The sequence below is a fragment of the Corapipo altera genome, unplaced genomic scaffold, assembly GCF_003945725.1.
Source record: "Corapipo altera isolate COAL_440 unplaced genomic scaffold, ASM394572v1 64, whole genome shotgun sequence".
NCBI lineage: Eukaryota > Metazoa > Chordata > Aves > Passeriformes > Pipridae > Corapipo > Corapipo altera.
The window spans coordinates 9,071,170-9,095,125 of NW_020884893.1; the positions used below are offsets into that span (position 1 = coordinate 9,071,170).

Here is a 23,956-nt window from a genome sequence, read left to right on the forward strand (position 1 = left end):
GCCGCTCTCTCTTCCCCTCCCGGAGCGCGGCCCGGCCGGGCCCGGCCCTCCCGTCCCTCTCCGTGTCGGCCCCGCCGGGCCCGGCCCGCGGGGGAGCCCCGGCCGCCTCCCGGGGATGGGGCGCGGGCCCCGGGGGGTGACAGGCCCGGGCAGTCGTGACAGCGGGGAGGGGCTGTGAGGGGACGCGGGTGGCTCGGCCGGGGCGGGAGGTGACAGGACAGAGGTCCCCGCGCCCCGGAGGTGACAGCGGCGCCGGGCAGAGCTCCTCACGCCCACTGACCCCCGGACAGGGGACACCCCGGTCCCCCCAGGCACGGCGAGGGTTCATTGTCTGCCAGGCACGTGCGGGTTCTTTTCCCTTCGTGTCAGTGCCCGGGAACACGGAGGAGACGGATGGGGTAACGTGCCTCGAACAGAAACTTTATACGCTCAAAAAGCCTCGTCTGCGCCTGGTCACAGCCATGTGCGGCAGGAGTGGCGGCTGCGGGTGAGGCGATTCCCTCCTGGAGAGCCTCGGGGTGTCAGTCGGTGTAGGTGATGGGGATGGGATGCACCGTGTCCCTCCGGAGCTGCCCGGCCGTCAGCAGTGCCCAGGGAGGCAGCGGCTGGCAGGGCTTCACCTGCCACGTGCTTCCCTCCCGGGGAAACCTCCAGCAAGGGTGATTCCTCTCCCTCCCTAGGAAGCCTCTCCCACTGCTTCCTTGTCTTTGTTCCCTGGAAGTTTTTCCCGGCGACTCCAGTTCTGCCTGGAGTTCATGGGAGAGAGTACAGCTCCTCTGACAGCAGCAGGAATGGCAGTGCCCTTTGGCATCCGTTGTCTGTGCTGGCCTCATTGCATCTCTGCTGGCACATGGCTTGTGCCAGGGCAGCAGCTCCCTTGTCTTTTGGCATTCCTTGCACTGGAGCTGTTGGTAAATTATTGATGATAAGTGGAGTGGACCGATGGGTGACCAGGCGGTTGGTGCGTGGCACGGTGCCTCTGTGGGGATGGGACTGGGGCAGGAGTCCCGGCCGGAGAACTTGCGGTCAGGACTCGTGGGTGACGTTCCCCCTGGCAGCCACAGGGATGTCGTGGGACTGTGAGAGGATGGCAGCCGTCTCTGGCTGCGTGCATGCTCCTGTGGGCCTGATCCGAAGGCAGGCATTTCTACATGGAATTATTTCCGCTTTCCCGCTTTATGCCCAATTTTCAGGCTGTGCCCAGCCCTCAAAGCCTGACAGTTCTGCAGGAGGGATTTGTCACAGTGGGAAAAAACCTGTTGGGACTGCCACTGGCTGGGATGTGGCTGTCCCTTGTCACATCCCACAGAGAAGCTCATGGCCATGCCGACCAGGCTGGGCTGCTGGTTGCTTTGGAACAGTGCCTTTGGTTCCCAGACTTCACTCCCCCTTCCCACAGCCATGGGTTTCCTCCTCACCCTTGCTCCTAGCAGTGCCAACTTGACCTCTACTCATCCTGCGCTGGCTTCTGTGTTGACAGAGGTTTTTTTATGTGGAGCTGGATTGGGATGCTTCAAAAATATTGCCACAAACTTCTAAAAAGTTACCTAAAAAGAGCTGGAGGCTTCGTAAGATGCTACCAGTCCCAACCTTCCCGCACCATATCCCAGCCCTGCTAATGGCTAGGATGTGCCAATACCTTCTCTTCCCATTACCAGCAAAAGGGTTCTCACTTTTGGTGAGAAAAACCTTAAGGAAAGCGTGGAAGGGCACGGGTTGTTGCCCATTTCAGTGTGTGTTACTCAAAAATGAGTGAGAAGTTTGGATATTACAAAAAAACCCCACAATGGCTTTTGCTGATTTTTGCTCTCTTGCTCTGAGACAATTCCTCTGTGATCCCTGGGGTCGTATCGGTGACCGGGGAGCAGAGTTTGGCTCTTGCTAAATGGTTTATAGGATTTTTATTTTTCATTTAATCAAAAAACGAGAAGGAGAAAAATTCAAAGAAGTATTTGATGTGGAAAAACAAAATATTCAGAACCCCTTAAGCTGGGCAGAGAGGGTCTCTTTGAGGGGATGGATGTTTTAAGGGGAATGAGAAGTGTCCAGCTGCTGGAGCTGGGCTGAGCTGGGCACTTTGGACATTTTGGGAAGGGATTGTTGGTGTGATGCTCAGTGGTGTGTGGTGCCACAGGGTGTTTGGGGTGCAGGAGGTGGGCCATCAGCAGGGTCTGCCCTACCTGTCACGTCTTGCGTGTCACCTTGAGCTGCCCAGCAAGGTGGGCACAGAGGTTTTGTGCTCCGTCACCCACTGCATTTTGGCACTAGGATAAAGGTGTCCCTGGATGCATAAAGGTGTCAGCCGTGCAGGTTTCCCCTCGGTTTTCACCTGTTTTGAGCACAGAGATCTTGTCTTCAGCTTTCAGTTCTCTGGTCTTTTGTGAGTCTCTTTTTTTCCCCTGTTTTCTTTGAGCAACTTGATTAAAGATTGCTCAGAGGTGCCAGGAGGCAACATGGGAAGGAAGGGGGCTGGCACATTTATCCCTGGAGAACTGGGGACAGTAGCAGTGCCCACATTAGTAGGAGTGGAGCAACAATTTGGGAAGGGGCTGCAGGGAACCCTCTCTTTGCCTGCTCCAGGAAGGAGCCGCTGACAGTCAGGCTGCAGCTCCTTCCCAGCTCTCCCACTGAAAGAGCCCAAATTAGCTGAATCAACGATGCCCATGTTCAGCACCAAATGCCACAGAACCTGTTGCCAAGGCTGGAATTTCTCACTTGATCGGATTAACCTTTTCGTCCATGCAACCAACCACATACGTGTCACCAGCTGAGCTTTTGCCAGTTCTCTTCTCAGAGCATGTGGGATGCGTACGATGTGCAGTCCCTGATCCCACACAGAAAGTCCCCGGGGGCACCTCAGAAAGAGCTGCTGGACCCTCATGTCCCACTTGTTGGTGGCATGGCTGGCAGCCTGGCTATGCAGGAGATGCTCCCCTATTCCTCTGGGCATGAGAACAGGTGGAATGAGTCTGGATGCTCTGGGAATCAACTCTGTTGAGTTAAATGACGCTGAACATGATCCTGTGGGAGGAACTGGGAGTGACGACTCAAATCCATGTTTTGAAAAAGCCTGTGGGTGAGCATCAGCATCACGTCCCAGCCAGGGTATCAAGGCTGTAGTGGTCTGGGCAATCGCTTCCCAAGGAGCTGATGCTCTCATTGTGAGGGTGTGGAGGAGTTCTTTCCCCCAAATCCTTATGTGGCATCTCCCGGTGCAGCCCCCATCCTCTGACATGTCTTTGCTTGTGCTGTCGGGAAGGGAAGACAGAACTTGAAGCCAGAGACAAAGGCAGTCATTCCATGGGCTTCTTCCTGGCCCCGCCAAACGGAGGGGTGTCTTGCTTCCTTCAGGAGCGAGAGTGGGCCTTCTGCGATAATTCCTGATGTTCATTATTTATAGAGAAGCCAAATTGAATTATTAATACAGAAAATTCAGATAACATTAACAATTCTCAGTTTATAACGGTTTCCCATTAATAAGGAAAATTGGAAATTTATCACTACATCTGTTCATTAAAACTCACTATTTTTTTTTTTTTTTTTGCTTTTGGTGTCTTAAATGAAAGCAGAGAAATAAACGAAGAGGGAAGGCCATTTATTCACTACTTCTCTTGGCAAAGTCAGCCCATAATTTTTAATAAAGTCTTTGCTGTTGTACGTGGAGGGGAAGCCAGGCTGTAATGAAAGCAGCTTTCCAGCCATGTCTGTGGCGTTCCTTGACCGTAGAACAAATACTCAGAAGCACGTCCCGTTTCTTCTCTTTGTGGGAATCTTCAAGCTGCGTGATAGTTTGCTTGTTTCCCTCCCTCCCCAGCAGCTCTCCTTGCTTTCACCATGTGTTGTTCCCGGCTCCGAGGAGTGAATTTTAACGCCTCCCCTGCTTCTTTCAGAGATGGCGGATTCCTATACCTGCAAAGGTGGAAGGAAAGCTGCAGGCTCTAACAAACCTGCTGCCAGCAAAGAAAGCAGGACGGAGACAAGGATAAACCCACCGGCAGAGCTGCCCAAGCTGGGTAAGGAACTGGTTTGTGCTTTCTATGGAGGCAGATGGGGCGGAGGGGATGAACCCAGTGGCAGGGGTTGGGGAGTGGCTGCCAAAACAAGGGGGTGTGGATGCACTGGGTCTTGGGGTGTCTCTGTTTCTCGCTTTAACCCACCAGCAAGAGCTGTGCTGGCCAAAAAAGCCCCAGGTCCTGGGATCTGCAGGGAGCTGATCCTTGGGAGCGGGAGAGGAGGGATGGAGGTGGTCTCTCCCTTCGGAGAGGCGTGTGTCTGGCTTAACGAGATGGGTGTCTCGCCGCCTATTTATCGTGTTGGTAGCTAAGTGTTACATCAAAGGATGGAAAGGCTTAAATGAGTTCAGACCATCTGCTGCCTCCCGTGTCGCGGCCCCCAGGATGGAGGCTTGCGAGCGTATGAGCCCCGGGGGACCCTCACGCTAAGGGCTGTCACGCTGATGGATGGCTGATTTCTCTATCCAGGAATCTCCAGGCTCAAGGAGATTTTTTTTCTTCTGTCTGTTTATTCTGGGCAGATCCCCTCTGCAAGAGGCTCTCACTGCCTTTACCTTGCTAACAGAAGCCCCAGACACCGAGGGGTGCCTGCACCGCAGGAGAGGGTTGGACCCCAGTGATGTATCTCAGACCAGGCTCCCAAAATCAGTGACCTTGTGGGGAAATGCATGTGCCCTAAATGTTTCCCAGATGCCACTTTTACCTTGAGGGGATTGAAGCCATAATTACTAGCAGAGGAGGATAATTTATTGCTAAGGGGAATGAACTCCAGCTGTCCGCAGCATGAACGCGCCTGTGTTCAGGAGAGCGTTTTTCCCTGCGCCACATCTTGTCAGGACTTCAGTTGCAGAGGAGCTGGACTTGCCTTCCAAAGGGGAATCTCCATCCTTGCCAGGGCAGGGAGTGGCAGCCCAGAGCTGAGGGAGCTGGGGCTGGGCACCAGGATTGCCAGGACAGCAGCTCCTCCAGCACGGCTGGTGATGTGTACTCCGTCTGTTTGCAGAAAATGCGACCAGTGACAAAACTGAAGGCAGGAAGAAAGGACGACCCAAGGCCGAGAATCAGGCACTGAAAGACATCCCTGTAAGACCCCTCCCCAACCCAGTGCCCTCCCTGCTTCACTCCCTCTGACTTGCCCTGCACTGCATGCTCCAGCCAGCCCCACTCTGGGGTTAAACCTGCCTTCCCGGTGGTTTAATCTTCAGAGCAGCCTTGTCTTGGGCTGAGCAAGATCTTGGCCCCTCAACCCGTCCATGCAGGCATCCTCCAAAACACTGGTTAGGGAATGGTACTTCCCTCCAGCGTCCCCTTCCCAGGGCCATGCCCAGATGAGCCACATCCTGTCACAGCCATGTCAGATTTGGCTAATGATCCAACAGCCATGGCAAAGGGGTGATTTATTCCCTGCAGGGTTGTGCAGTTTAATTCCTGCCCGTTAGCATGGACAACACACAGAGCAGTTTGTCATGAGAGCACGGGCATGGGGTGATTTACGGACTAGATGAAATGTGGGGTGATTAAATCACCCGGGCGACTTCAGGCCTGATTTATTCCCCCGCCTGGCAGGGAGTGTGTGTGTACTCTGGGAGGCACAGCAAGGTAAATCCCTGGGAGGAATCGTTAGCCTGTAGAGCCTGCAGCATCTATCCCAGCACCTCTCACTGGGAGCATCGCTGCACTGAAACACACCCCTGGGTCCACTTTGTGGCCGTGTTGTGGGAAGGGATTGGATGTGAATGGTCAGAGGTCCCATGTGCCCTCCAGGCCCCTTTGGGATACGCTGGTACACAGCTGAGCACACAGTGCTCTGAACTCAGCTGTCTCTTGTCTCTCCTGTTCCCAGCTCCCCCTGATGAATCAGTGGAAGGATGAATTCAAAGCCCACTCCAGGGTGAAATGTCCCAATTCAGGCTGCTGGCTGGAGTTCCCCAGCATTTATGGCTTGAAGTACCACTATCAACGCTGCCAAGGGGTAAGCAGACCAGAGAACTGCCTGTCCTTTCCAGTGACCAGCTCTTCCATTACCATCTGCAGGCCAAAGCCCCTCTCAGGCCTTAAAACCCAGGAGAAACGTGAGGTTAAAATGGGGAAACGGGGAGGGCAGAGATGGGCCAGGAGCAGTTCTTGAGGTATGTACAAGGACTAGGGTCCCTGCAGCTCAGCGTGAGGTCTGGCCCAGGGGGACTGTGGACCCTTGATAACTGTTTGGAGGGGCAGAAGGGTATTACACAGGGTTTGTGTTCGTGCCCATGCCAGAAAAAGCCTGTCTCTTTTATGGTCTAACATCCGTGCTCACCTGCCTCTCCCTGCTCCGCGCAGGGTGCGATCTCGGAGAAGCTGACCTACTCGTGCTCGTACTGTGAAGCTGCCTTCACCTCCAAAACCCAGCTGGAAAAGCATCGGCTCTGGAATCACTTGGACCGGCCAGTGCCAACCAGCAAAGCAGAAAACAAAGTGCCCAAGGCCATTGGGAAGAGCAGTGGAAAGAAAAGGTGCCAGGCTGTGGCTGGGCTGCATGGCAGTGGCATAGGGATGGCTGGGAGAAGGGGAACGTGCCTGCCTCCGTTCCTATGACCTGGGCTGGGAAGGGGGGAGAGGTGTCAGGACACTTACCTAACAACCCCTCTTTAAACAAGCCCTCTGTGCTTTGCCCTAGAGCTGCTGAGAGTTCAGCTTGCCCCACCATCCATCCCAAACAGCCAAAGACGGAAAAAGCTGTGGCCCAGGAGCACACGGAGAATGGCGAGTGCCTGGCGGAGAGCCGGGAGAGCAAGGAGTTCCAGATCGCGGCGGCCGAGGCGATGGCGGCCGCCACCCCCACGGCCAAGTCCTCGAGCGGGAAGGACGCCGGGCAGCAGCGGGGCAGCCAGGCCTCGCTGCAGGAGGAAGACCCTGAGAGGATGAAGCACAGTAAGATTAGAGCCCGGGGCTACGCTGGCTCAGGAGCCCAAAGAAGTGTCCCACAGGAAGGGGCTCTGCTCCTGCCAACACTGCTGCAAGTGTCTCTCTGAATCCAAGAGAGATCCAAGTCTTGATTTAACATCCTGATAGTTTCCCCTCACCTCAGCCCCAGTTTCCTGCAGTTTTACTAGGAGTTGAAACCTGGTTGTAGCTGTGGTAGAGATTATTCCTATAGGACCTGTGAGACTGGAAATGGATTGGTTTCCTGGCCATGTAGCAAGCTACCATGTCAGCCTGTCTGTCCTCACTGAGTGTGGTAGGTTAAAGCAGGATTGTTCTGATAAACCCATTTTCCTTGAAGGATTGGAACAGTGAGAGGAAGCTCACTCTGTCCATGGCCACTGCAGAACTGGCAGACAGGGCCATGGTTGTCCCCATCACGGCATGGGGTTCCACTGCTTGCAGCACCAAAGCAAACCACCACAGCCACTGTGGCTGCTGAGGTGTGGAAACTTTGGCTTTCAGCACTAGACAGAGCCACCACTTCCACTCATTGAACTAACCCTAAACAACACATTTATCCTGGTTTTGGGGGGGTGGGAAGCAGCAGCCTGTTGGTGTTTGGTGGGTGGGTGCTTCATCCTGATCCACTCCTGACACAGAGTGTGTGCTCACTCCACACCCTAGGGCTGATGAATCCCCTGGCAGTACAGTTATTTGACCAAATCTCTCTCTCTGCTTCTCTCTTTTGAGTCAGGAAGGAAACAGAAAACTCCTAAGAAGTTTACGGGGGAGCAGCCGTCCATCTCGGGGACATTTGGACTGAAAGGTAATACAGGGACAACTCTGGTCAGCTGTAGGGTTGTACCTTCTCCCTGGGGCATTGCAGGGAAGCCCCTTCTCCAAGAATCCTCCCTGTGGTGGAGCCAGACGGAGCCCGAGGATATCACACTGGGAGAGCTGGTGCTTTCTACCATAAGAGTGTCATAAAGAGAGTGGAAGGCAGCAGCAGAGCTGGGACTGATAACAACCCTGTCTGCTCTGTTCTGGAGACTGGCGCTGGGAAATGAGGCAAGAGAGAGGAAAGGATCCAGGAATGTTCAGCTGTAACACAAGAGTAACGAGCTGCTGACACAAGCGAGATATGAGAAACATCGTATCATCATCGTCCCACCATCCTGGGATGTCACAGTGTTTCCAGTGGCATAGGGAAGGATTTGTGCTGCGTAGAAAGGCTGGTGACGCACCCACCCCTCCGACACCATCCCCACTGCTGGTCGCCCACACTGAAGGGAATGAATCCAAGGGAGAAGAGATGTGTGTTGCCGGGATGTTTTCTGAGAGGGAGCTCAGGAATTTGCTGCTGCAGCCTGACAAAACAAGAGCAAGTGGGACTGTGGTCATGCTCCAGCGGGGCTGGGAAGGAGGGGGAAATCCTGGAGCATCCCTGCTACGAGAGCAACTGGATTTAGTCTGGCTATAAAATACGTTCAGTCGGGGAAATAAAAAGCGGATTTCCAGGCACTGTGGGAGGCAGCACCTTCCAGTACGAGGCACTCGGGGGAGAGGCACTAATGGCTTTGAAGGAATTAAACACCGACAAGCAGGCTGGATGTGGTCTCTGTGATTTCCTTTCCCCTGGCTCCTGGGAAGTCAGCTTGTTTCCCTTAACTTCCCCACAGAGGCACTGCCATAGATTGAAACGTCTGCGGTAGGTTCCTGGAGAACAAGGTGCCTCCGTGACCTGCTGCCTCAGGTGGAGAGCGAAGAAGGGGCATGTGTTTGCCTGTGTCTCCCATGTTAGATGTGACAGTCACTCCCCAAAGACAAGGGTGCCCCAGCCCATCATGGGGTGCTGTCTCCATTCAGACCCTGGGTTTTCAGGAGGACGTGGACCCTCGTGAGGCAAGTGTGGATCTGACCCTGGCACTCGCCACATTGCCTCCAGCACCTTCTGTGGAAGCACAGGCACAGGGCTGCACTGCACATGGATTTGGGGGGGGTGGATCCAGGGGAGTTAAACAGCTTTTCCAGTGCAGGAGCATCAGCAGGAGCATCACTTTTATATCCTGTATTTGCTGTTCTAGTTCCCCCCTTCAGTTACTTGCAAAACACCCTATTCCCTCCTCCCTGGCCTGTCTGCCTGGCTAGAGGCCTCCTACCTCACTTTGCCATGGTGTTTCCATAATTCATAAACTGACTGGGTTGGGGGAAATGATGCTGTTTATAAAACACCACGATCTGTGAGGATATTGCTTGTCATAATCATGGACCTGACCATGCAGCCTTGGCAGACCTACAGCCAGCTCAGTGTCCCTGGGTTAGAGGTAGAGATTTTTTACCTGATAAATGCAAGTTGCTCTGAAGGTATTAAAGCAAGTACTGAAGAAGCATCCTCTTTCTCTACAGGTCTTGTCAAAGCAGAGGACAAGGCAAAAGCCCATCGAGCCAAGAAGTTGGAGGGAAACACCAGTATGGAGGAGCTGAAAAAGAAATCTCCAGGAGTGGCTGTGAAGAAGGAAACTGCTGTGCACCTACCAGCAGGTGAGGCTGGAGGGTGCAAAGCACAGGCAGCAGCTCTGTGTGCAGCTTAGCTCTGCTCAGTCCCCACCTTCACCTGCAGCTCATGGTCCCTGCAACCCTCCTGGCCCAGCGGGTTGTTTGCTGGGCCAGTTTTCTAGCAGGTTTGCCAGGAGAAGCAGTACAAAATCAGAAGTAGGAGCACACTTTTGAAGCACAGCACAGATGTGGGAACGACCACTACTCCTAAAATGTTAATGCAGGCACAGTTTACATCCTGAGGGGCACCTTACCTTCGCTTTGCTGCCAGGTCAGTGCAATGGAAGTGCTGGGAGTTGAGAGCCGAGTTCCAGCTGGCTGCACTGTGACCACAGTTTGGGTCAGCATGTGGGATGATGGCATTTTTCTAACATCATCCCCATGAATGACACCAGTGCATAACTCTAGGAATGATTGCTCCTTCTTTGAGATGCAGCCTACATCCCAGGCACAGGTTGCTTGCTTTCCCTGGGAGCTCTGACAGCAGGAGGAACGCAGGATGTGCAAGATAAACACAGCTGCAGTGCCTTACACTGCTTTCAAATTCAAATAAACGACTCTCTGATCTCACAGCCGTGCAAGAGCATCCAAATAAACAGACTTGGTGGATTTTATTCAGCCCAGGCTTCCCTTGCTGGAAGCCCAGCGCTGTTCTGCTGAGAACGCGACGTGAACTCTGGACCTGGGAGCAGGTTTTGGCCTCATGAATCTCTTATTTTAAGCTTTTTTTAAGCTGGCCACAGTCATTCAAATAAACAGATGCCTGGAAGCCAGCAGTCCCCTAGCTACCTCCGTGTCTGCTGGGAAGAGGATTGCCAGGGAAGTTTTCCAGGCACACGTCCGGATGGAGCCGAGACGCTCACCTTTGTTTCGCTCCCGCTAATTGTTTCATTTGGCAGGGGGAAGTTATTGCAAGCAGGGCAAGATCAGGTGGCCAGGGGCATTATCCTTTTTTAACTCCCAGTGTGCAGGATACCAGCAGGGTTGGAAAGGTGAACCTCTTTTTCCTAGGTCAGCAGGTCTGGTAACTCCATGTGAAGTCACCCAGTGACCCAGTTTGCTCAGGCAGCTGCAGGAGTGTGGGGCAGGGAGAGCTTTTCAGCTTACCAAATCAAGGCTTAGACAGGGCAGTCCTCTGCCCAGCCACTGTTACACCTCTCTCCTCTCCATTTCCAGCAAACCCGGAGGACCAGTGGCAGCGGGAGATCAGCGAGAAGGGGGAAGTCTCCTGTCCAACCTGCAGTGTTATAACCAGGAAAACTATCGTGGGGCTCAAAAAGCACATGGATGTCTGCCAGAAAGTAAGGCCTTGCTTTATTCAATCAAACACATGGATTTTGGAGAGGAACGGATGTGTACACGTGCCACTCATAAATGTGCATTGCTGCTCCTAAAACCAGTTCAGGGCTGTGTTTGATAGAACGCTTGCTGGTCAAGTGCAGATTGCTGGCTGCCTTGCATCAATTCAGAGGGATTTGGACACTGATTCTCAGCAATCCTGAATCCTTCTGTGGTCTGGGCCCCTGGCCCCAGTGTCTCTAGCAGAGTTAGGTATTTCTAGTAGCTAAACAAATAGTTTTAAGGCTGGAGGGATTGTTGGGATTGTCTCTAATCTGGCCTCCTCCAGAGCTCTGGCTGTGGGGTTTCACTGTGTGCTGTGCAGGCCAGATAAATTGTGGTTCCATGAGAGCACGTCTCGGGGAGACTCCGAGCCTGGATGTGCTCAGGCAGGCTGTCAGGATGCAGGAGTTCAGTAATGATACAGTGAAAAATTGTGTCTCTGCCACACCACCATCAATCAGAGCACAGGATTACGTCTTCATCCGTCACCTGGTGCGGTGCAGAGCCGTCGCCACAGAAAGCCAACGTGGGATCGATGCCTCCTGCTTTGAAAATATGTGGCTGGGCTTTGATTCCACATTCATTTTCTGTAAATGCTTCCCCAGCCTTTGCTTCACTATTTATATAGCAGTGGGAGGCTGCTCTTCCTTTCAAACCCTGCACTACAGCGATGCTGGGCAGAATCCTGCCTGTTCTGATACGCTCCTGGCCTCAGCAGAGTGGGGATCTTGACTGTCACTGGTCACATCTCCTGCCCTGTGGAGCATCTCCCAAGCCAAGTTGGCTCCATGTGGGATGCATGGCTGGATGACCTGCTGAGCACGGCTCTGCTGGAGCAGTCAGTGGTGTCTTCCCTGCAAATAGACTAGTGGGTGTTCAGCCAAGGAATCAGGGCTCCAGCCCTTGGAGGGAGTGTTCTGTCACTCTCCTGGGAGGGACAGTCCTTGCTGGGGCTGGCTGTGCTGCTAAGGCAGCTGGGATGCTCTCAGAATCCCAGCCCAGGCAGGACAGTCCCCAAGCTTCAGGTGTGTAACCACAGGTCCAGCTTGAATCATTCCATCCCTGAAATGAACCTGTGGCATGTCCTTAGTGAGGCCACACTGCTACAGGCACGTGATCCCCACCAGAAGCCACCCTGGAGTGCAGGCATCCTCTGGGCTTGCTCTCTGCTTTAATGACTGGTAATGGGGAAAGGATGTGCAGGATCCCAAAACTCTTATAAAAAATGAAAATTGGTTTCTCTGTTGCTTGTCACCAAGCAGTGTCCACCTGTTTCCTTTGGTTTTGGAAAGGAAATAAAGGATGAGGAGGGTTGCAACATGCTTGGGCCTGAAGGAAACAAGGGCAGGTATATTCTCCTGGTGTCCTAGGTGTGAGGGCTTGTTGGAATGTGGACGTGGCATGTGCTAAATTGTTGACCAAAAGAGTAAACCCCAAATTGACTGTCATTGGCGTCTGATGGATCAAGGAGGTGTTAGTGTCCACCTTGTTAGGATCAAGTGCTTGGGTCTGGAACAAGATTGACTGCTGGGAGCACAGGTACCAGTGAGTCACTCCCAGCTGGCTGCAGTGAGTTTATTCTTCATTTCCCCAGAGCTCCAGGATTAGGAGGGATTTGCAGCTCTATCTTCATTCTCTCTTCAGCTTTCAGTCCAGGCTTCATTGAAAGGGAAGTGGTGAAGGTGAAGCACCAGGTGGGAGAAGCAGGAATGCCATCCAGACACTGGCTCCCTGTCATTCGCCTCCTCAGTCAGTAAATTCTGGTCCCTGCCCCAGCAAAAGTCAAGATCTGTTCATGCAGTCTGCAAGTGCCCCTTGTAGCTCGGGGTGTGCAGATAATGCATCTCTCCAGGCACTCAAGAGGCCAAGTTGGGTCAAACAGCAGAGCAGTATGAGGTAGGAAGGATTCTGCTCAGATTGTGTCCATCATTTCATGCAGCCCAGGCACCCAGAAAGTGCACTGCACACCAGCATCTGTCTTAGTTAACAGGGCTGCAGAGCACAGTCCGCTGACATATTGGTAGATCAAAGCTTCTTCTCTTTCCTAACCCTTTAACAGGAAGACCAAGACACCAGGTCCAGATGTTTCCAGCCAGTGAGGCTTTAAATCTACATCCAAAGTGGAATGTTTTCCAAAAATTGGGGCATATGGGTTTGATAACAATATGCAGGACAACAGAGAGAAAGCTTGGACCTGCAGGAAGGGATGGGGAGGCTGTGTTGGCTGCTGGGTCCCACCACTGGGTACTGCTGCAGCAACAGCCACCCACAGGGTTATTCACAGGCAGCAGCAGCCCTTGGAAGGATGAAGGGTGGGCTGTGGCCTCCCTGGTGACTTGTCTTTAATTCCTTCAGCTGCAGGATGCCTTGAAGTGTCAGCACTGCAAAAAGCAGTTCAAGTCTAAAGCTGGGCTGAATTACCACACCATGGCTGAACACGTCAGCAAGGTAAGGGAGGTGGGCTGTGCTTGTCTCGTGCCTTGTTTCTCCATGCAGATGCAGAAGATGAAGCCATTGGCAGTCCTATTTCCATGATCTTTGTAAAGGAGGCATCACAGCAATATCTTTGCAGCGTTTCACACACTGCTCAGCCCAGACAGCGGCCTTCCCCCTTCCCTGCCAAGCAAAGCTTTCCCTTCCCTGGTAGCAAGTTAGGCTCATGTTGATCTTGATAAGTAGAGCAGGAGACTGAAAAAATAAAACAGGATTTCAGATCCCAGCATGGGGGAAGATTCGGTGAGTACGGTGAGGCGGATTTTGAGTGGCAAAGCTCTGCCTCCAAAACCGTGCCCACAAATCTGGGACTGATGGGTTCTGCCTTGCACGAATCTCAAAATCTGGTCTCTAGCTCTCCACCATGCATGGGAGAAGCAGCCACAAAATTTATCATGAATAAAATTTTGCAGGCATCAGTTTAGATGCTGTTTTAAAAATCTGATCGTGTGCATCTCCGGGATACCAGGGCAAGGCATAACCACATATTTACATGTCCCATGCTTACCAGTTGTGACTTGTCTTTTACCTGTGCCTTAATTTCCTGCTCTTCAGTTTGGCTGGTGAATCCTCCATGCAGGAACTGCTTCTGGGTTTCTCAGCTGACCCTTTGGGTGTAAACACAGGAAAAGCAGGAGCAGATCCACCATATAACAGCAAAGCAGTGGGAGATCCAGCTCTCCTAAGGAGAGGTTCCCTCCGGCCCAGGGCAGCTCCTGAGAGGCAGGGGTTTACCACCCACTCCTGGCACAGAGGACATGAGTAAATGGTTGACTCTGTTGCTTCTGTTACTTCCTTGTTTCCAGCCTGTTCCTGTGGAAACCACTGGACTTGGTGAACAGGAGGAGCGGGAAAGGCTGAGGAAAGTGCTAAAGCAGATGGGAAAACTGAAATGCCCCAATGAGGTACAAGAAAGATTCCTTTTTCTCGTTCTTTGAGAAGGTGGAAGGAGTGAGTCCCGTGCAGAGGGGGACATGGCATTCTCCAGAGGGACATGTGCTCTCCAGGCATCCCTTGGCACGTGCTCGACGTTTCCACCTTAGCTCAGCCATCCCAGTCCCCATCCCCCTGGCTCTGTGTGCTCTGGCGACAGGCCAGCCTGGCAGGAGGAGGGTGGGCACAGGGCAGGCTGAGGAGCACTGGAGGGCAGGTTCTGCCTCCTGAAGTCAGGAAGGGGCACAGCCGGCACTGTCCCGGGCACAGCATAAAACCAAAGCAAACCACACCAAAACAATGCCAAGCCGGTTGTAGACAAGTCACCAACAGGTAAGGGGGGGTGTGTGGCAGAGGTTTGTCCCGTGGATGCTTTGCTCTCCATGCAGGCAGTGCCTCCCCAGTGCCTTCCCCTCCCTCTGCCCACCGTGTGTCTGTCTGGAGAGCTCTGTCCATGTGGTGGGGGCAGGGAGTGCCGGGGCAGAGGCTGCTTCCCCCATCCCTCCAGGGCACTGCTGTGTGTCTCTTTGGGGATTGTCAAATCCCCCATCACTCGGATGGGACAGGTTGGTGAATCTGCTCTGTGGAGTGGGCTCCTCAGGAATATTCCTTCCTGGAGCAACAGCATCCCAACCTTTCGGAAATGGGCACGTGAAGCCCCAGAACCTCCTTAACCTTTCCCTTCCCCCCATCTCCGTAGGGCTGCGTGGCCAGCTTCTCCAGCCTGATGGGTTACCAGTACCACCAGAAGCGGTGTGGGAAGCAGCTCACCGAGGCTGACAAGCCTGTTTTCAGCTGTCCACACTGCAGCAAGAAGTACAAATCCAAGGCTGGCCACGACTACCATGTGCGGTCAGAACACACGGCCTCGGTGAGCCCCCCGGATACTTCCGCAGCCCGAGGAGCCGGGCCACCTCCCCCTGGGGGGGACTGCAGAGCTGCTGCGGAGCCCGTGGGCAGGACAGAGCCGGGCAGGGCCGGGCCGGGCAAGGCAGGTGCAGACGTCGGGCTGATGTTGTTTTCTCCCTCACATCACCACACACGTGTGTTGTACCCTGCGGTGTTGGGGGGAACAGGCTGGAGGCCCCTCTGCCCCTCCGAAAAGGCAGGATGCTGTGTTTACAGGAGCGGAGCAATCGCCAGTGTTCCCTTTCCCCAGTGCCCACTGGGCTGTGCTCCAGCCCACCCTCCGTTCATGCTCTGCAGGGAAAAAAAACAGAGCTCAGGCCACTCCCTCACAAGCACCAGCTGCTTGCCAGCGCTGGGGTGGCAGGGTCTGTCCCTGGGGACCATCCCTTTCTGTTCTGTTGATCCCTCCTGACAGTGCATCCAATGCTAATCACTCCCTAACTCTAATAACTGGAGACATTTACACACGCGGGACACAGTCAGTCTGTCTCCTGGCTGGCTGCTGGGCTGAGGGGGTGGGTGCTCCCTTCATTCCAATGCTCTGGCGCAGAGACACAAAGCAGGTCTGGAAATACACAGCCCAAATCCCGGCAGCCCCATCCTGGGGCCGGAGAGCTCGCCTTTTCTCTTGTCATGCCCTTCCTGACTCTGTCTCTGTTGCAGCCTCCGGAGGAGCCAGAGGTGAAGCAGGAGCCTGCTCCCATAGAAGATTTCGAGAGGACCCCGAGCGGCCGCATCCGTCGGACGTCGGCCCAAGTGGCCGTGTTTCACCTCCAGGAGATAGCAGAGGATGAGCTCGCCAGGGATTGGACCAAGCGGAGGATGAAGGATGACCTGGTGCCTGAAACGAAGCGGGTGAGCAGCCTTTAGTTCTCTTGTTTGTACACGGAGATCCCGGGATGCTAGCCTGGCCCCAGCTGCACATGGAGATCCTGGGATGATTGCCTGGCCCCAGCTGTACACAGAGATCCCAGGATGATTGCCTCGCCCCAGATGGCTGAGGGCTCACGTGTCTCCCTTGCTGTGTCTTAAATTAATTAGCTGTGATGGCAGATTTATTGCTGAAGAGCCCACCCAGCACAGGCTGAGCCCCTGTGGTCTGGAGGCTCCCAGCTGCAGACAGCTTTGCCCTTTCCCACTGGGTGGAATGGAGCAAAGGGTGGTGCTTTGGGGAGTCCAGCCCAGAGGATGTTGTTTGTGGAGCAGGGTCAGTTCTGGTCCGTGCTGGCAGCCAAGAGGAGCATGTGAAGAGAGCAGAGATCAAACCTGAAATGATCTCTCTTACACTGTCAGAGAGCAAAGATGCTCCAGGCAGAATTCCCTCCCTTCATTTCTCTTCCTTAACTTCTGGGAGATGCTTTCCTGGAGGTAAAGGGCCTGCAGCATCCCAGAGCAGTGCTGCTGTGAGCAGAGGAAGGTGGAGAGTGGAGGCAGGGCTGAACCCTGCGGGCTCCAGCAGCGATGCACTCGTGGCCCAGTGCTGTGGGGTCTGCACGGGGCTCCAGGAGGTTTGAGCTTTGTGTAGGCATTGGTTAAACCAACCTCCCTCGTGGCTATGGGAAGAAGAGATTATTCCTGGGAGCATCCCAAAGCTGAAATTCCCTCCAGGTGCACTCCTTCTGGACTGTAAAAGAAATGAAGCAGCAGAAAATCGTAAGCCTTTTCAGTGTAAAAGAGGAAAAAAGAGAGGGAATCAGAGTATTTTCGTCTGCCAGAAATCAATGCAAAGCCATCCTGCAAGCCTCTGCTCGAGCTGCAGCCTGTTTCCTGAGCAGGCAACTCTGCAGTTGGGTGCCAGGTCTATTCCTTGCTCTGAACAGTTGGGTATCTCTTGTCCAGAGCTCCAAAATTCGCGCTGGGCAGAATATTGGGCACATTGCAAAGACGGGAGTGAGGATCAGAGGGCATCAGGAGAGCGTAGTCCTGCAGAGACCCAGAGGAGCTCAGCCTGGCTCAGATCCCAGTCTGCACGTGGCAGGCAGCTGGAAAACCAGCACAGAAACAAACCAGCAGCTTCTTTACCCACCTTGGCATCCTGGTGAGGCACTGGCACAGGAGGGGATCCAGCCACAACGCTGCCACACAGCAGAGCTGGGGGTTCTAGGGCCAGAACTGGTTGCAAAGTTTTTATTTCCCCACCGCTTGGTGTTACCATTGTTAGTTTCCAGATGACTTCAGCTGCGATGCATTTATAACATAAAAAAATCAAGCCCAAAGTAGCTGTTTCATTTCAAATACTGCATGAGGAGAGGTGTGCTGCTCTCTTCTCCCCCCTCCAGCCTCAGCTCTTATGTTCCTCTCTTTCCTTTTGGAATTGCTTCCCTTACTCATGACTTTGGATATTTTCTGTTTGAGTTGAAGGAGCAGCCAGGACCCCAGGCCTGGGCAGGGGACACATGTTCAGGCTGACATGCAAAGGAATCGTAAAGGTCTCAGCACTGCTGTAATTGCTCCATGAAATGCTGGTGGGGTTTTTTTATGAGACATCTCTTGTGTTCAGAGTCTAATTGTTTGAGTTTAACTGAGCCCCATCTTGGTGCTAAAAAGCAAGGAATTGCTGTGAGGTTGGCAGAAGCAGTTTTGCATTGAGGATGGGCAAGGGGGGAATTGGATCAGCTCCCAGGTGGCAAAACAAGGATCGGGACCTCAGGCCCTGCATGAAATCCTCCGTGGATTTTGGAGGAAATCAGTGCAGTGGGTGAATACGTTCGTAGCTCTGTGTGTGCCTGTGGGTATGTCTTGCAGTGGCTGTCACGTTCCCTTGACAACACTCCATAATCTGCTCAGTCTATGACATTTTTTCTCGATGAACGGTGCTGGAAGGAGGTGGGAGGCAGGTTCTGCCTGGGGAGGCTGGTGGGAACTTGCTGACTTCAGCACTCTCTGTGTTGCTCTGCTGAGCCGTATCATGTCGCTCAGGACCCCTCTGGGTTTACAAGTTGCTTCAGTTGAGGGCGTGGAGAAAACCTCCCAGCTGTAAGCGCCTCAAACGTGCCACTAAGTGCCCAGTCTGACCCTGTTACAGCCCCAAACAGCCCTTCCCTCAGAAGCCTTCAGCTGTGCTGGCAGGACAGCCCTGTGCCATGTCCCCATGCCACCGCCCCACCGAGCGTGTGTGGTGTCTGTCCCCAAGGGAGCTGACAGCCCACAGCCACCGGAGCAGCAGGAAGAAAAACACCAGTTCACCATGACCAGCATGGCAGGACTGATGGGAAATGGTGGAATTCCCAGAAGAGCTGCCACACCACCACCTCTTCTTCCCTCTGAGCCTTACCCAGCCATTGGGAGTGTGCTGCTGGGTCTGCAGACCCCCTCAGTGGACCTGGGGAGAGGTGGGATGTCAGGGATTGGCAGCAGATTTCAGCTGCTCCTGCCTCTTGTCAGCAAGCCCTGGGGATTTCCAGGATTCATGAGGGACAGATGAGTCCCAGCTCTGATCTGTAACCAGTGGTGGATGGATACACCCAAACAATGCAGCTCCATCCCTGAACTCTTTGAGTTCCACACCAGCAGTCTCAGCAGTCAACATGGATTCCAAGGAAGCTGATGAAGAAAGCCACCCCTCCTCTCCATCCCTTCTCCAGGCAGCAAAACTTTTTCCCAGGGGAAGGCACAGCTCCTCAGCAAGCCGATGGGATACAGAGGCTTACAGCCTTCAGCAGGCACAGCCCCACTGCAGCCCCTGTGCTGTGGCCACGTGGCAGCTGGTCCCAGCCGGGGAGAGGGACGCTGGGTCTGGATCCCGTTGGTGGCCCATGGTGGGATGCGTTCGCCTTTCCCCGGGAGAATGGATTCCTTCACACCAAAGCAATGGCATTAGAATAAACGATTGCTGCTCGATCCCAGGCCCTGCGCTGCCTTCGGTCTGCGCTAACCAAATCCAGCATTTCTAAATATACACTGGAGTCTTATTTTCTCGCTCCGATCTTTATTTGCCTCCGGATAAGCTGAAACAGATGGGGTGTTTCACAACAGCCGCTTGCTGGGCTTGTCAGATGGGGAAGGGCACACCCCTGCTGCTTTTCTGGGAAAAATCCCCTCTGCAGAAGCTCCGTGAAGATGCTGCCGACCCTCTGACCTTCCTCTGGCCTTTGCTGCCTGTGGGCAGCCTTGGGGCTGCCACAGAAGGGGTGAGAGGCTGCAGGGAACACCCAGCTTGGTGGCATAGGCAGGCAATGGTGGGCTCTGGGGATCTAGTGGGGGATGAGAAACAACCTCCTCAAGCAGAGGGAAGAGGCATCTGAGGGGCAAGAGGGGAGAAAATGCCATGGAAATCCCACTGTTTCATGGTGTGATGCCTTCCTGGTGGCGTTGCTTGCTTCAAGGTGCTGGAGATGGTGTTGGGCTCCTGCAGCCCAGGCAGCCACGATCCTGCACAGGCAGGGATGCAGAGCTCCTCTGTGGGATGCAAGAACTCCCCATTCACCTCTCCAGAGCTCAGGATGTGGTGCTGTTACAGGGCTGAGGGCAGCCGTGGATGCTGCACATCCCCATGGAGCCTGGATGCTGTGGGGTGCCAGGGGTTCAGAGCGAAGAACTGCCGTGGGCCAGTTGTAAAGCTAAAGGGGAAAAGTCGTCTCCAGGCTTGAGGTTTTATACTGGAACCAGGATAAATTCCGGAGCAGAAGAGTCTGGCTTGGGTTTATCCCCCAAAACAATGGCCCTGCGATCTGGGCGGGAGCCAGGCTGAGCCCTGTGGACTCGTGTCACTGGTGGGCCAAACCGGATCCCAGCTCCAGCTGCGGGGCTGAGTCCACCCTTCCTCCCCTTGCTCGGCAGCGCTGGCGTGATGTGACCCTCCTGTGGGACCTGGCTGCCATCCAGCACCCTTGGGTGCATTTTGGCTTCACCTCCAAGGCAGCATCACCCACAGCCTCCACGGGGCCCTGGGAGAGCCATGCCTCGTGCTTGAGACCTGGGTGAGGCTTCCAGGGGTGCTCCTTGGCTGAGACATCCCACATGGTTCTCATTTACTGCAATATATTTTGGGGAAGGGGAGAGCTGTCTAAGGAGCAGAGAGGATTGAAATATGAAAGTTAATTAAATAAAACCGTCAGTCAAAGAAAACAAACCTTCCCAGCCCAGCATCCTTCGACTGTTCAGAAGAGATGGGCTGCAGCCAAAACCAGTTGTAGTCGTTTAATGATTTGGCCATGAAGATTTTCACTTACAGGCTGTTTGAGGAAAATAAATGGAAAAGAAAAAAAATATAAAATATTCCATGCCTGGGGCTCCCTCTTAATAGAGACATAAAGATGACTTTGACATTCCCAGAACCGCAGCGCCCCGGGAAGACATGGGATTTGCATGTTATTGTGCAGGGCTGTTGGAGGAGAGCGGGGAGGGATTTTTCTCTGGAGTGGGAAAGCAGAGCAGCAGAGTCCACATCTCTGAACATCCCCCCTCGCCTCCTCCCCGGGGACGTGCGGAGGGAGAGGTTGTTGCTGGGGCTGTGTGCGGTTACCATTAATGTTTGCTCATTCATGGGATTGATTGGGTTTTAATTATGGAGGCCGTTTGGCATCCTGGCTCTCAGTATCAATGGCTGAAAGGGACTCCTGTGTTCTCCCCTGGAGGCGACATTGCCTCCCCCGGGTGGGGGACCAAGCTCTTGGTAGATGCACCATCCCAGAGCTTCAAAGAGCTCTGTTGGCCTCTCCCCCAGCCGCGAAGCACGACAGAATAGCAGCACGCTGGGGCTCGGGGGAGTTTTCCACATCCACATCCGTCTGTACCAGTGTTCGCGGCGCCGTTTCGCAAGGCCCTGTGCCCCTGCCCCTCACATGGAGCCCAGCACTCCACGGGCTCCCTGCTCCGGCCGTGCCCTGCCACGTGCCAAGGGGAAGGCAGCAGGGGCACATAGATCACTCCAGTTTGAGTGGAAATGAGCGGTTGGCATCTGAGCCCTCCACATCCCGAGCTTCCCTTTGCAGGGAGGTTTGGGAACAGCTGGGGGGAACCGGACAAAGGCAGATTTGCAACTTTATCAGCATGTTCAGGAAAAGTCACAGCTGGAAAAGAAATCCAGCCAGCTTCCCACTGCCTCTGAACCACCAGCCCTGGGTCCTCAGGGAATGTTTTAAAAACAGCTCCTGGGTTTGCACCTCTGCTAGCACTGTTTGGCTCTGCGTCCTCTCCATCCAGGGTTGCAGCCATGGCCCATGCTCGGAGGTGCCCATGGAGAGTGGCACGTGCTCAGGTACCTACACCTGCACCATGTCATCTGCGGGCTCACCCAGCCCTGCTCCCACTCGGGGCAAGTTTGGGGCTTGAGACCCAAACAACATCCATCGGCTCTGGCAGAACTCACCGGGGTGGGCTGGGAGTTGTGCTGGCATGGCTGTGCAGGGTGGTGTCCCCTGCAGACCTTGGCACGGTGGCACAGTGTCAGGCAGGGACCAACCCCACAGGTAGGGCCAGGCACAGCAGCCAGGAGGCCCAGAGATGCCCGGAGCTGCAGCCTTGACTTGTGCTGAACATGCAGAACTGGGGTTGGGAAGGCCGGCCCGCTATGCTAACCCTCAAAGTCGTTAGTAAAGTGGTAATTAAAAGCACTTGGAAGGAGCAGCCCTGCCAGAAGGAGAGGCAGAGGCACAAGAGCCTTTCATTGTTTGACGGGTTGTGCCCATTCATCCATGGAAGGCAGCCATGGAGGCTCCTGGCATCATCCCCTCTGCCCAGTGTGCAGGGTTGTTTGTTCCCCTGGTTATGAAACACGGCAGAAGGGCTGTGCCGACACCGTGTACCGAAAACGCCGGGTCTGGGCCTGGCCCTCGTGCCAGGCATGGACCTGAGAGCAGGAGCAGGAGCCTCCCCTCTCCTGTTTGCTTGGGACTCCTCACCGGTGGCACAGCAGTGGGCAGAGCCACCGCTATGGTCTGCAGTGCCCAGGGAGGGGAATGGCACCTCGGGGGGAAGCCTCACAAGTAGTTTTCAGCTCCGATTCACTTCGGGTGGGGACAAGACCTGTGTGAGGAGGCAGGACTCCACCACAGACCAGGCTGGGGTGTGCAGCTCTGCTAATCCTCTGCTATTGTTCACAGCTCAATTACACCCGACCAGGGCTTCCAAAGCTCAATCCCAGGCTGCTGGAAAACTGGAAGAACGAAGTGAAGGAGAAGGGCCGCATCAACTGTCCCAACAATGTAAGGACTGTCTCTGTTCTGCCACAGGCCAGCTGGTCTCATTCTGCAGGAGGAAGGGGGAGTTTTGAGGGCAGAAACCCACCAAAGCAGGTTCTCATTGAGCCTCAGATGACAGTGATGTTCAGGCACTCATTTCACCTCCTTTCCCTGGGCTTGCTGCCGTGTCTCGTTAAAGCACGTCCCACCTTTGGGATCCTCCTGGTGTGCTCACCCTTGGGGACTGGGCCATTCTTGGGCTGATGGTTCAGCATTGCCTAGTTCAGGCTCTGGAGCTGCCTTTGGAAAGCTCCTGAGATCCAGACGGGGCAAAGGCCTCCTGTGCTCAGGAGCCTTTTAATGCAGAGAACCTGCTTTTCCCAGAGTTAAGCTGGGCTGGATTTAAGCCAAGCTTTTTAAAGCCCTGCGACAGGCAGCAACCTCAGGGCATGGTGCAGGCACTTCATCTCTCTGTGAAACACAGTCTTGGCCTGAGCTGGCAGGGAGGTGAACCCCACCCTGGTGCTGGGCCTGGATTTATCATCCCAAACAAAGCCTTGCTAATGGGAGTTCTGAAGGAGGCTGTTCCCACAAGGCCGGGGGAGCCGGGCTGGCTAATTAATGTCATACACAGGCACTCGAAAAAGACGTTGCTCAGAAACTGGTCATGCTGCTGCCCGGGTGATTTGTCCTCTCTGTTAAGCCTCTGCTGTGGCTCCAAGAACTCCTGTAGCCCAGCAGGACCTCCCGACAGCTCACAAATGTACCGTTTTCCACGGAGACATTTAGGGGAGACGTTTTTCAGCCTGTTGCAGAGGGATGTGGCCACATGACTCCCATTAGCACTAATAGGAAACGTGTGACCAGAGCCCTCGGCGCCTCGCAGAGCATTAACCTCACACTGCTCAGCCTGGACCGGTGGCTGTGCTGGCTCAGCAGGCTCCTGGCCCTGGCTCAGAGGAAGGCAGATGAGGGGGATCGTGTCTAACCCTGCTTTGTTTCTTCCTGCAGTTCTGTGAAGCCATTTACTCCAGTGTCTCGGGGCTGAAAGCTCACCTGGCCAACTGCAACAAGGTGGGTCCCTCCTTTTACACTCTTGTCTCAGAGGTGTCTTTGGGGTTTGGTTTTCTCTTCCCCCCCAGCTGCTTTGGAAGGGACAGGCTAAGGGACAATGCACAGGTTGAAGGATGGTGGCCACTGGCAGGGCAGGCCAGGCAGTGCTGCTTGCAGTGAGTTGTCAGCAGGCAGATGGAGGCGGAGAGGCTCAAGCAGAGCAGATGGGATGGAGGGGATGTAGCTGCCATCCCAACTGTGAAACAGAGGTCCCATAACACAAACATCTCCCTCAAGAGCCCAGACCTCTAACACATGGAGTGTCTCAGGGACACAGCAGTGGGACCAAGCCATCCTGCCTCATGTCTCCCCATCCCTCAGTAGCCCTTGCCCAGCTGGTTCCTGCAGCCCCCAAATCATGAGCCCTCGACTACCCAACATGGCCAGCATCTCACAGAGCCACACATCAGCCCCAGCACCTCAGAGCCAAGGAGCTGGGGGTCAGAAACTGAATGTTCCCTGAGGCAGGTGGGAATCAGGAGTCTTCCTCCATTGATTTAGGCAGCCCTGCAACCCATCTGGAAGCACAGCTGAAGGGATCCTGTTGCAGTGCCTCCTGGGATGAGCTGAGGC

At 54.4% G+C, this 23,956-nt stretch overlaps 1 protein-coding gene across 4 annotated transcripts in view; it reads left to right on the forward strand.

The window, feature by feature from the left end:
* Positions 1-606: 606 nt before the first annotated feature.
* The window catches only part of ZNF512B (zinc finger protein 512B), a 29,287-nt gene continuing 5,937 nt past the window's right edge, over positions 607-23,956 (forward strand). The window contains exons 1-14 of one of the 4 annotated variants that reach the window (XM_027645989.1): positions 607-4,013; positions 5,017-5,096; positions 5,857-5,985; positions 6,333-6,505; positions 6,670-6,923; positions 7,666-7,743; positions 9,324-9,458; positions 10,650-10,774; positions 13,170-13,262; positions 14,114-14,212; positions 14,941-15,231; positions 15,813-16,004; positions 22,193-22,294; positions 23,282-23,344. In XM_027645989.1, the coding sequence (XP_027501790.1) occupies positions 3,893-4,013; positions 5,017-5,096; positions 5,857-5,985; positions 6,333-6,505; positions 6,670-6,923; positions 7,666-7,743; positions 9,324-9,458; positions 10,650-10,774; positions 13,170-13,262; positions 14,114-14,212; positions 14,941-15,231; positions 15,813-16,004; positions 22,193-22,294; positions 23,282-23,344 (1,935 nt within the window). In that variant the 5' untranslated portion in view covers positions 607-3,892. The remainder of the gene's footprint in view (positions 4,014-5,016; positions 5,097-5,856; positions 5,986-6,332; positions 6,506-6,669; positions 6,924-7,665; positions 7,744-9,323; positions 9,459-10,649; positions 10,775-13,169; positions 13,263-14,113; positions 14,213-14,940; positions 15,232-15,812; positions 16,005-22,192; positions 22,295-23,281; positions 23,345-23,956) is intronic. The other 3 variants (XM_027645991.1, XM_027645990.1, XM_027645992.1) reach the window with 3 other exon arrangements.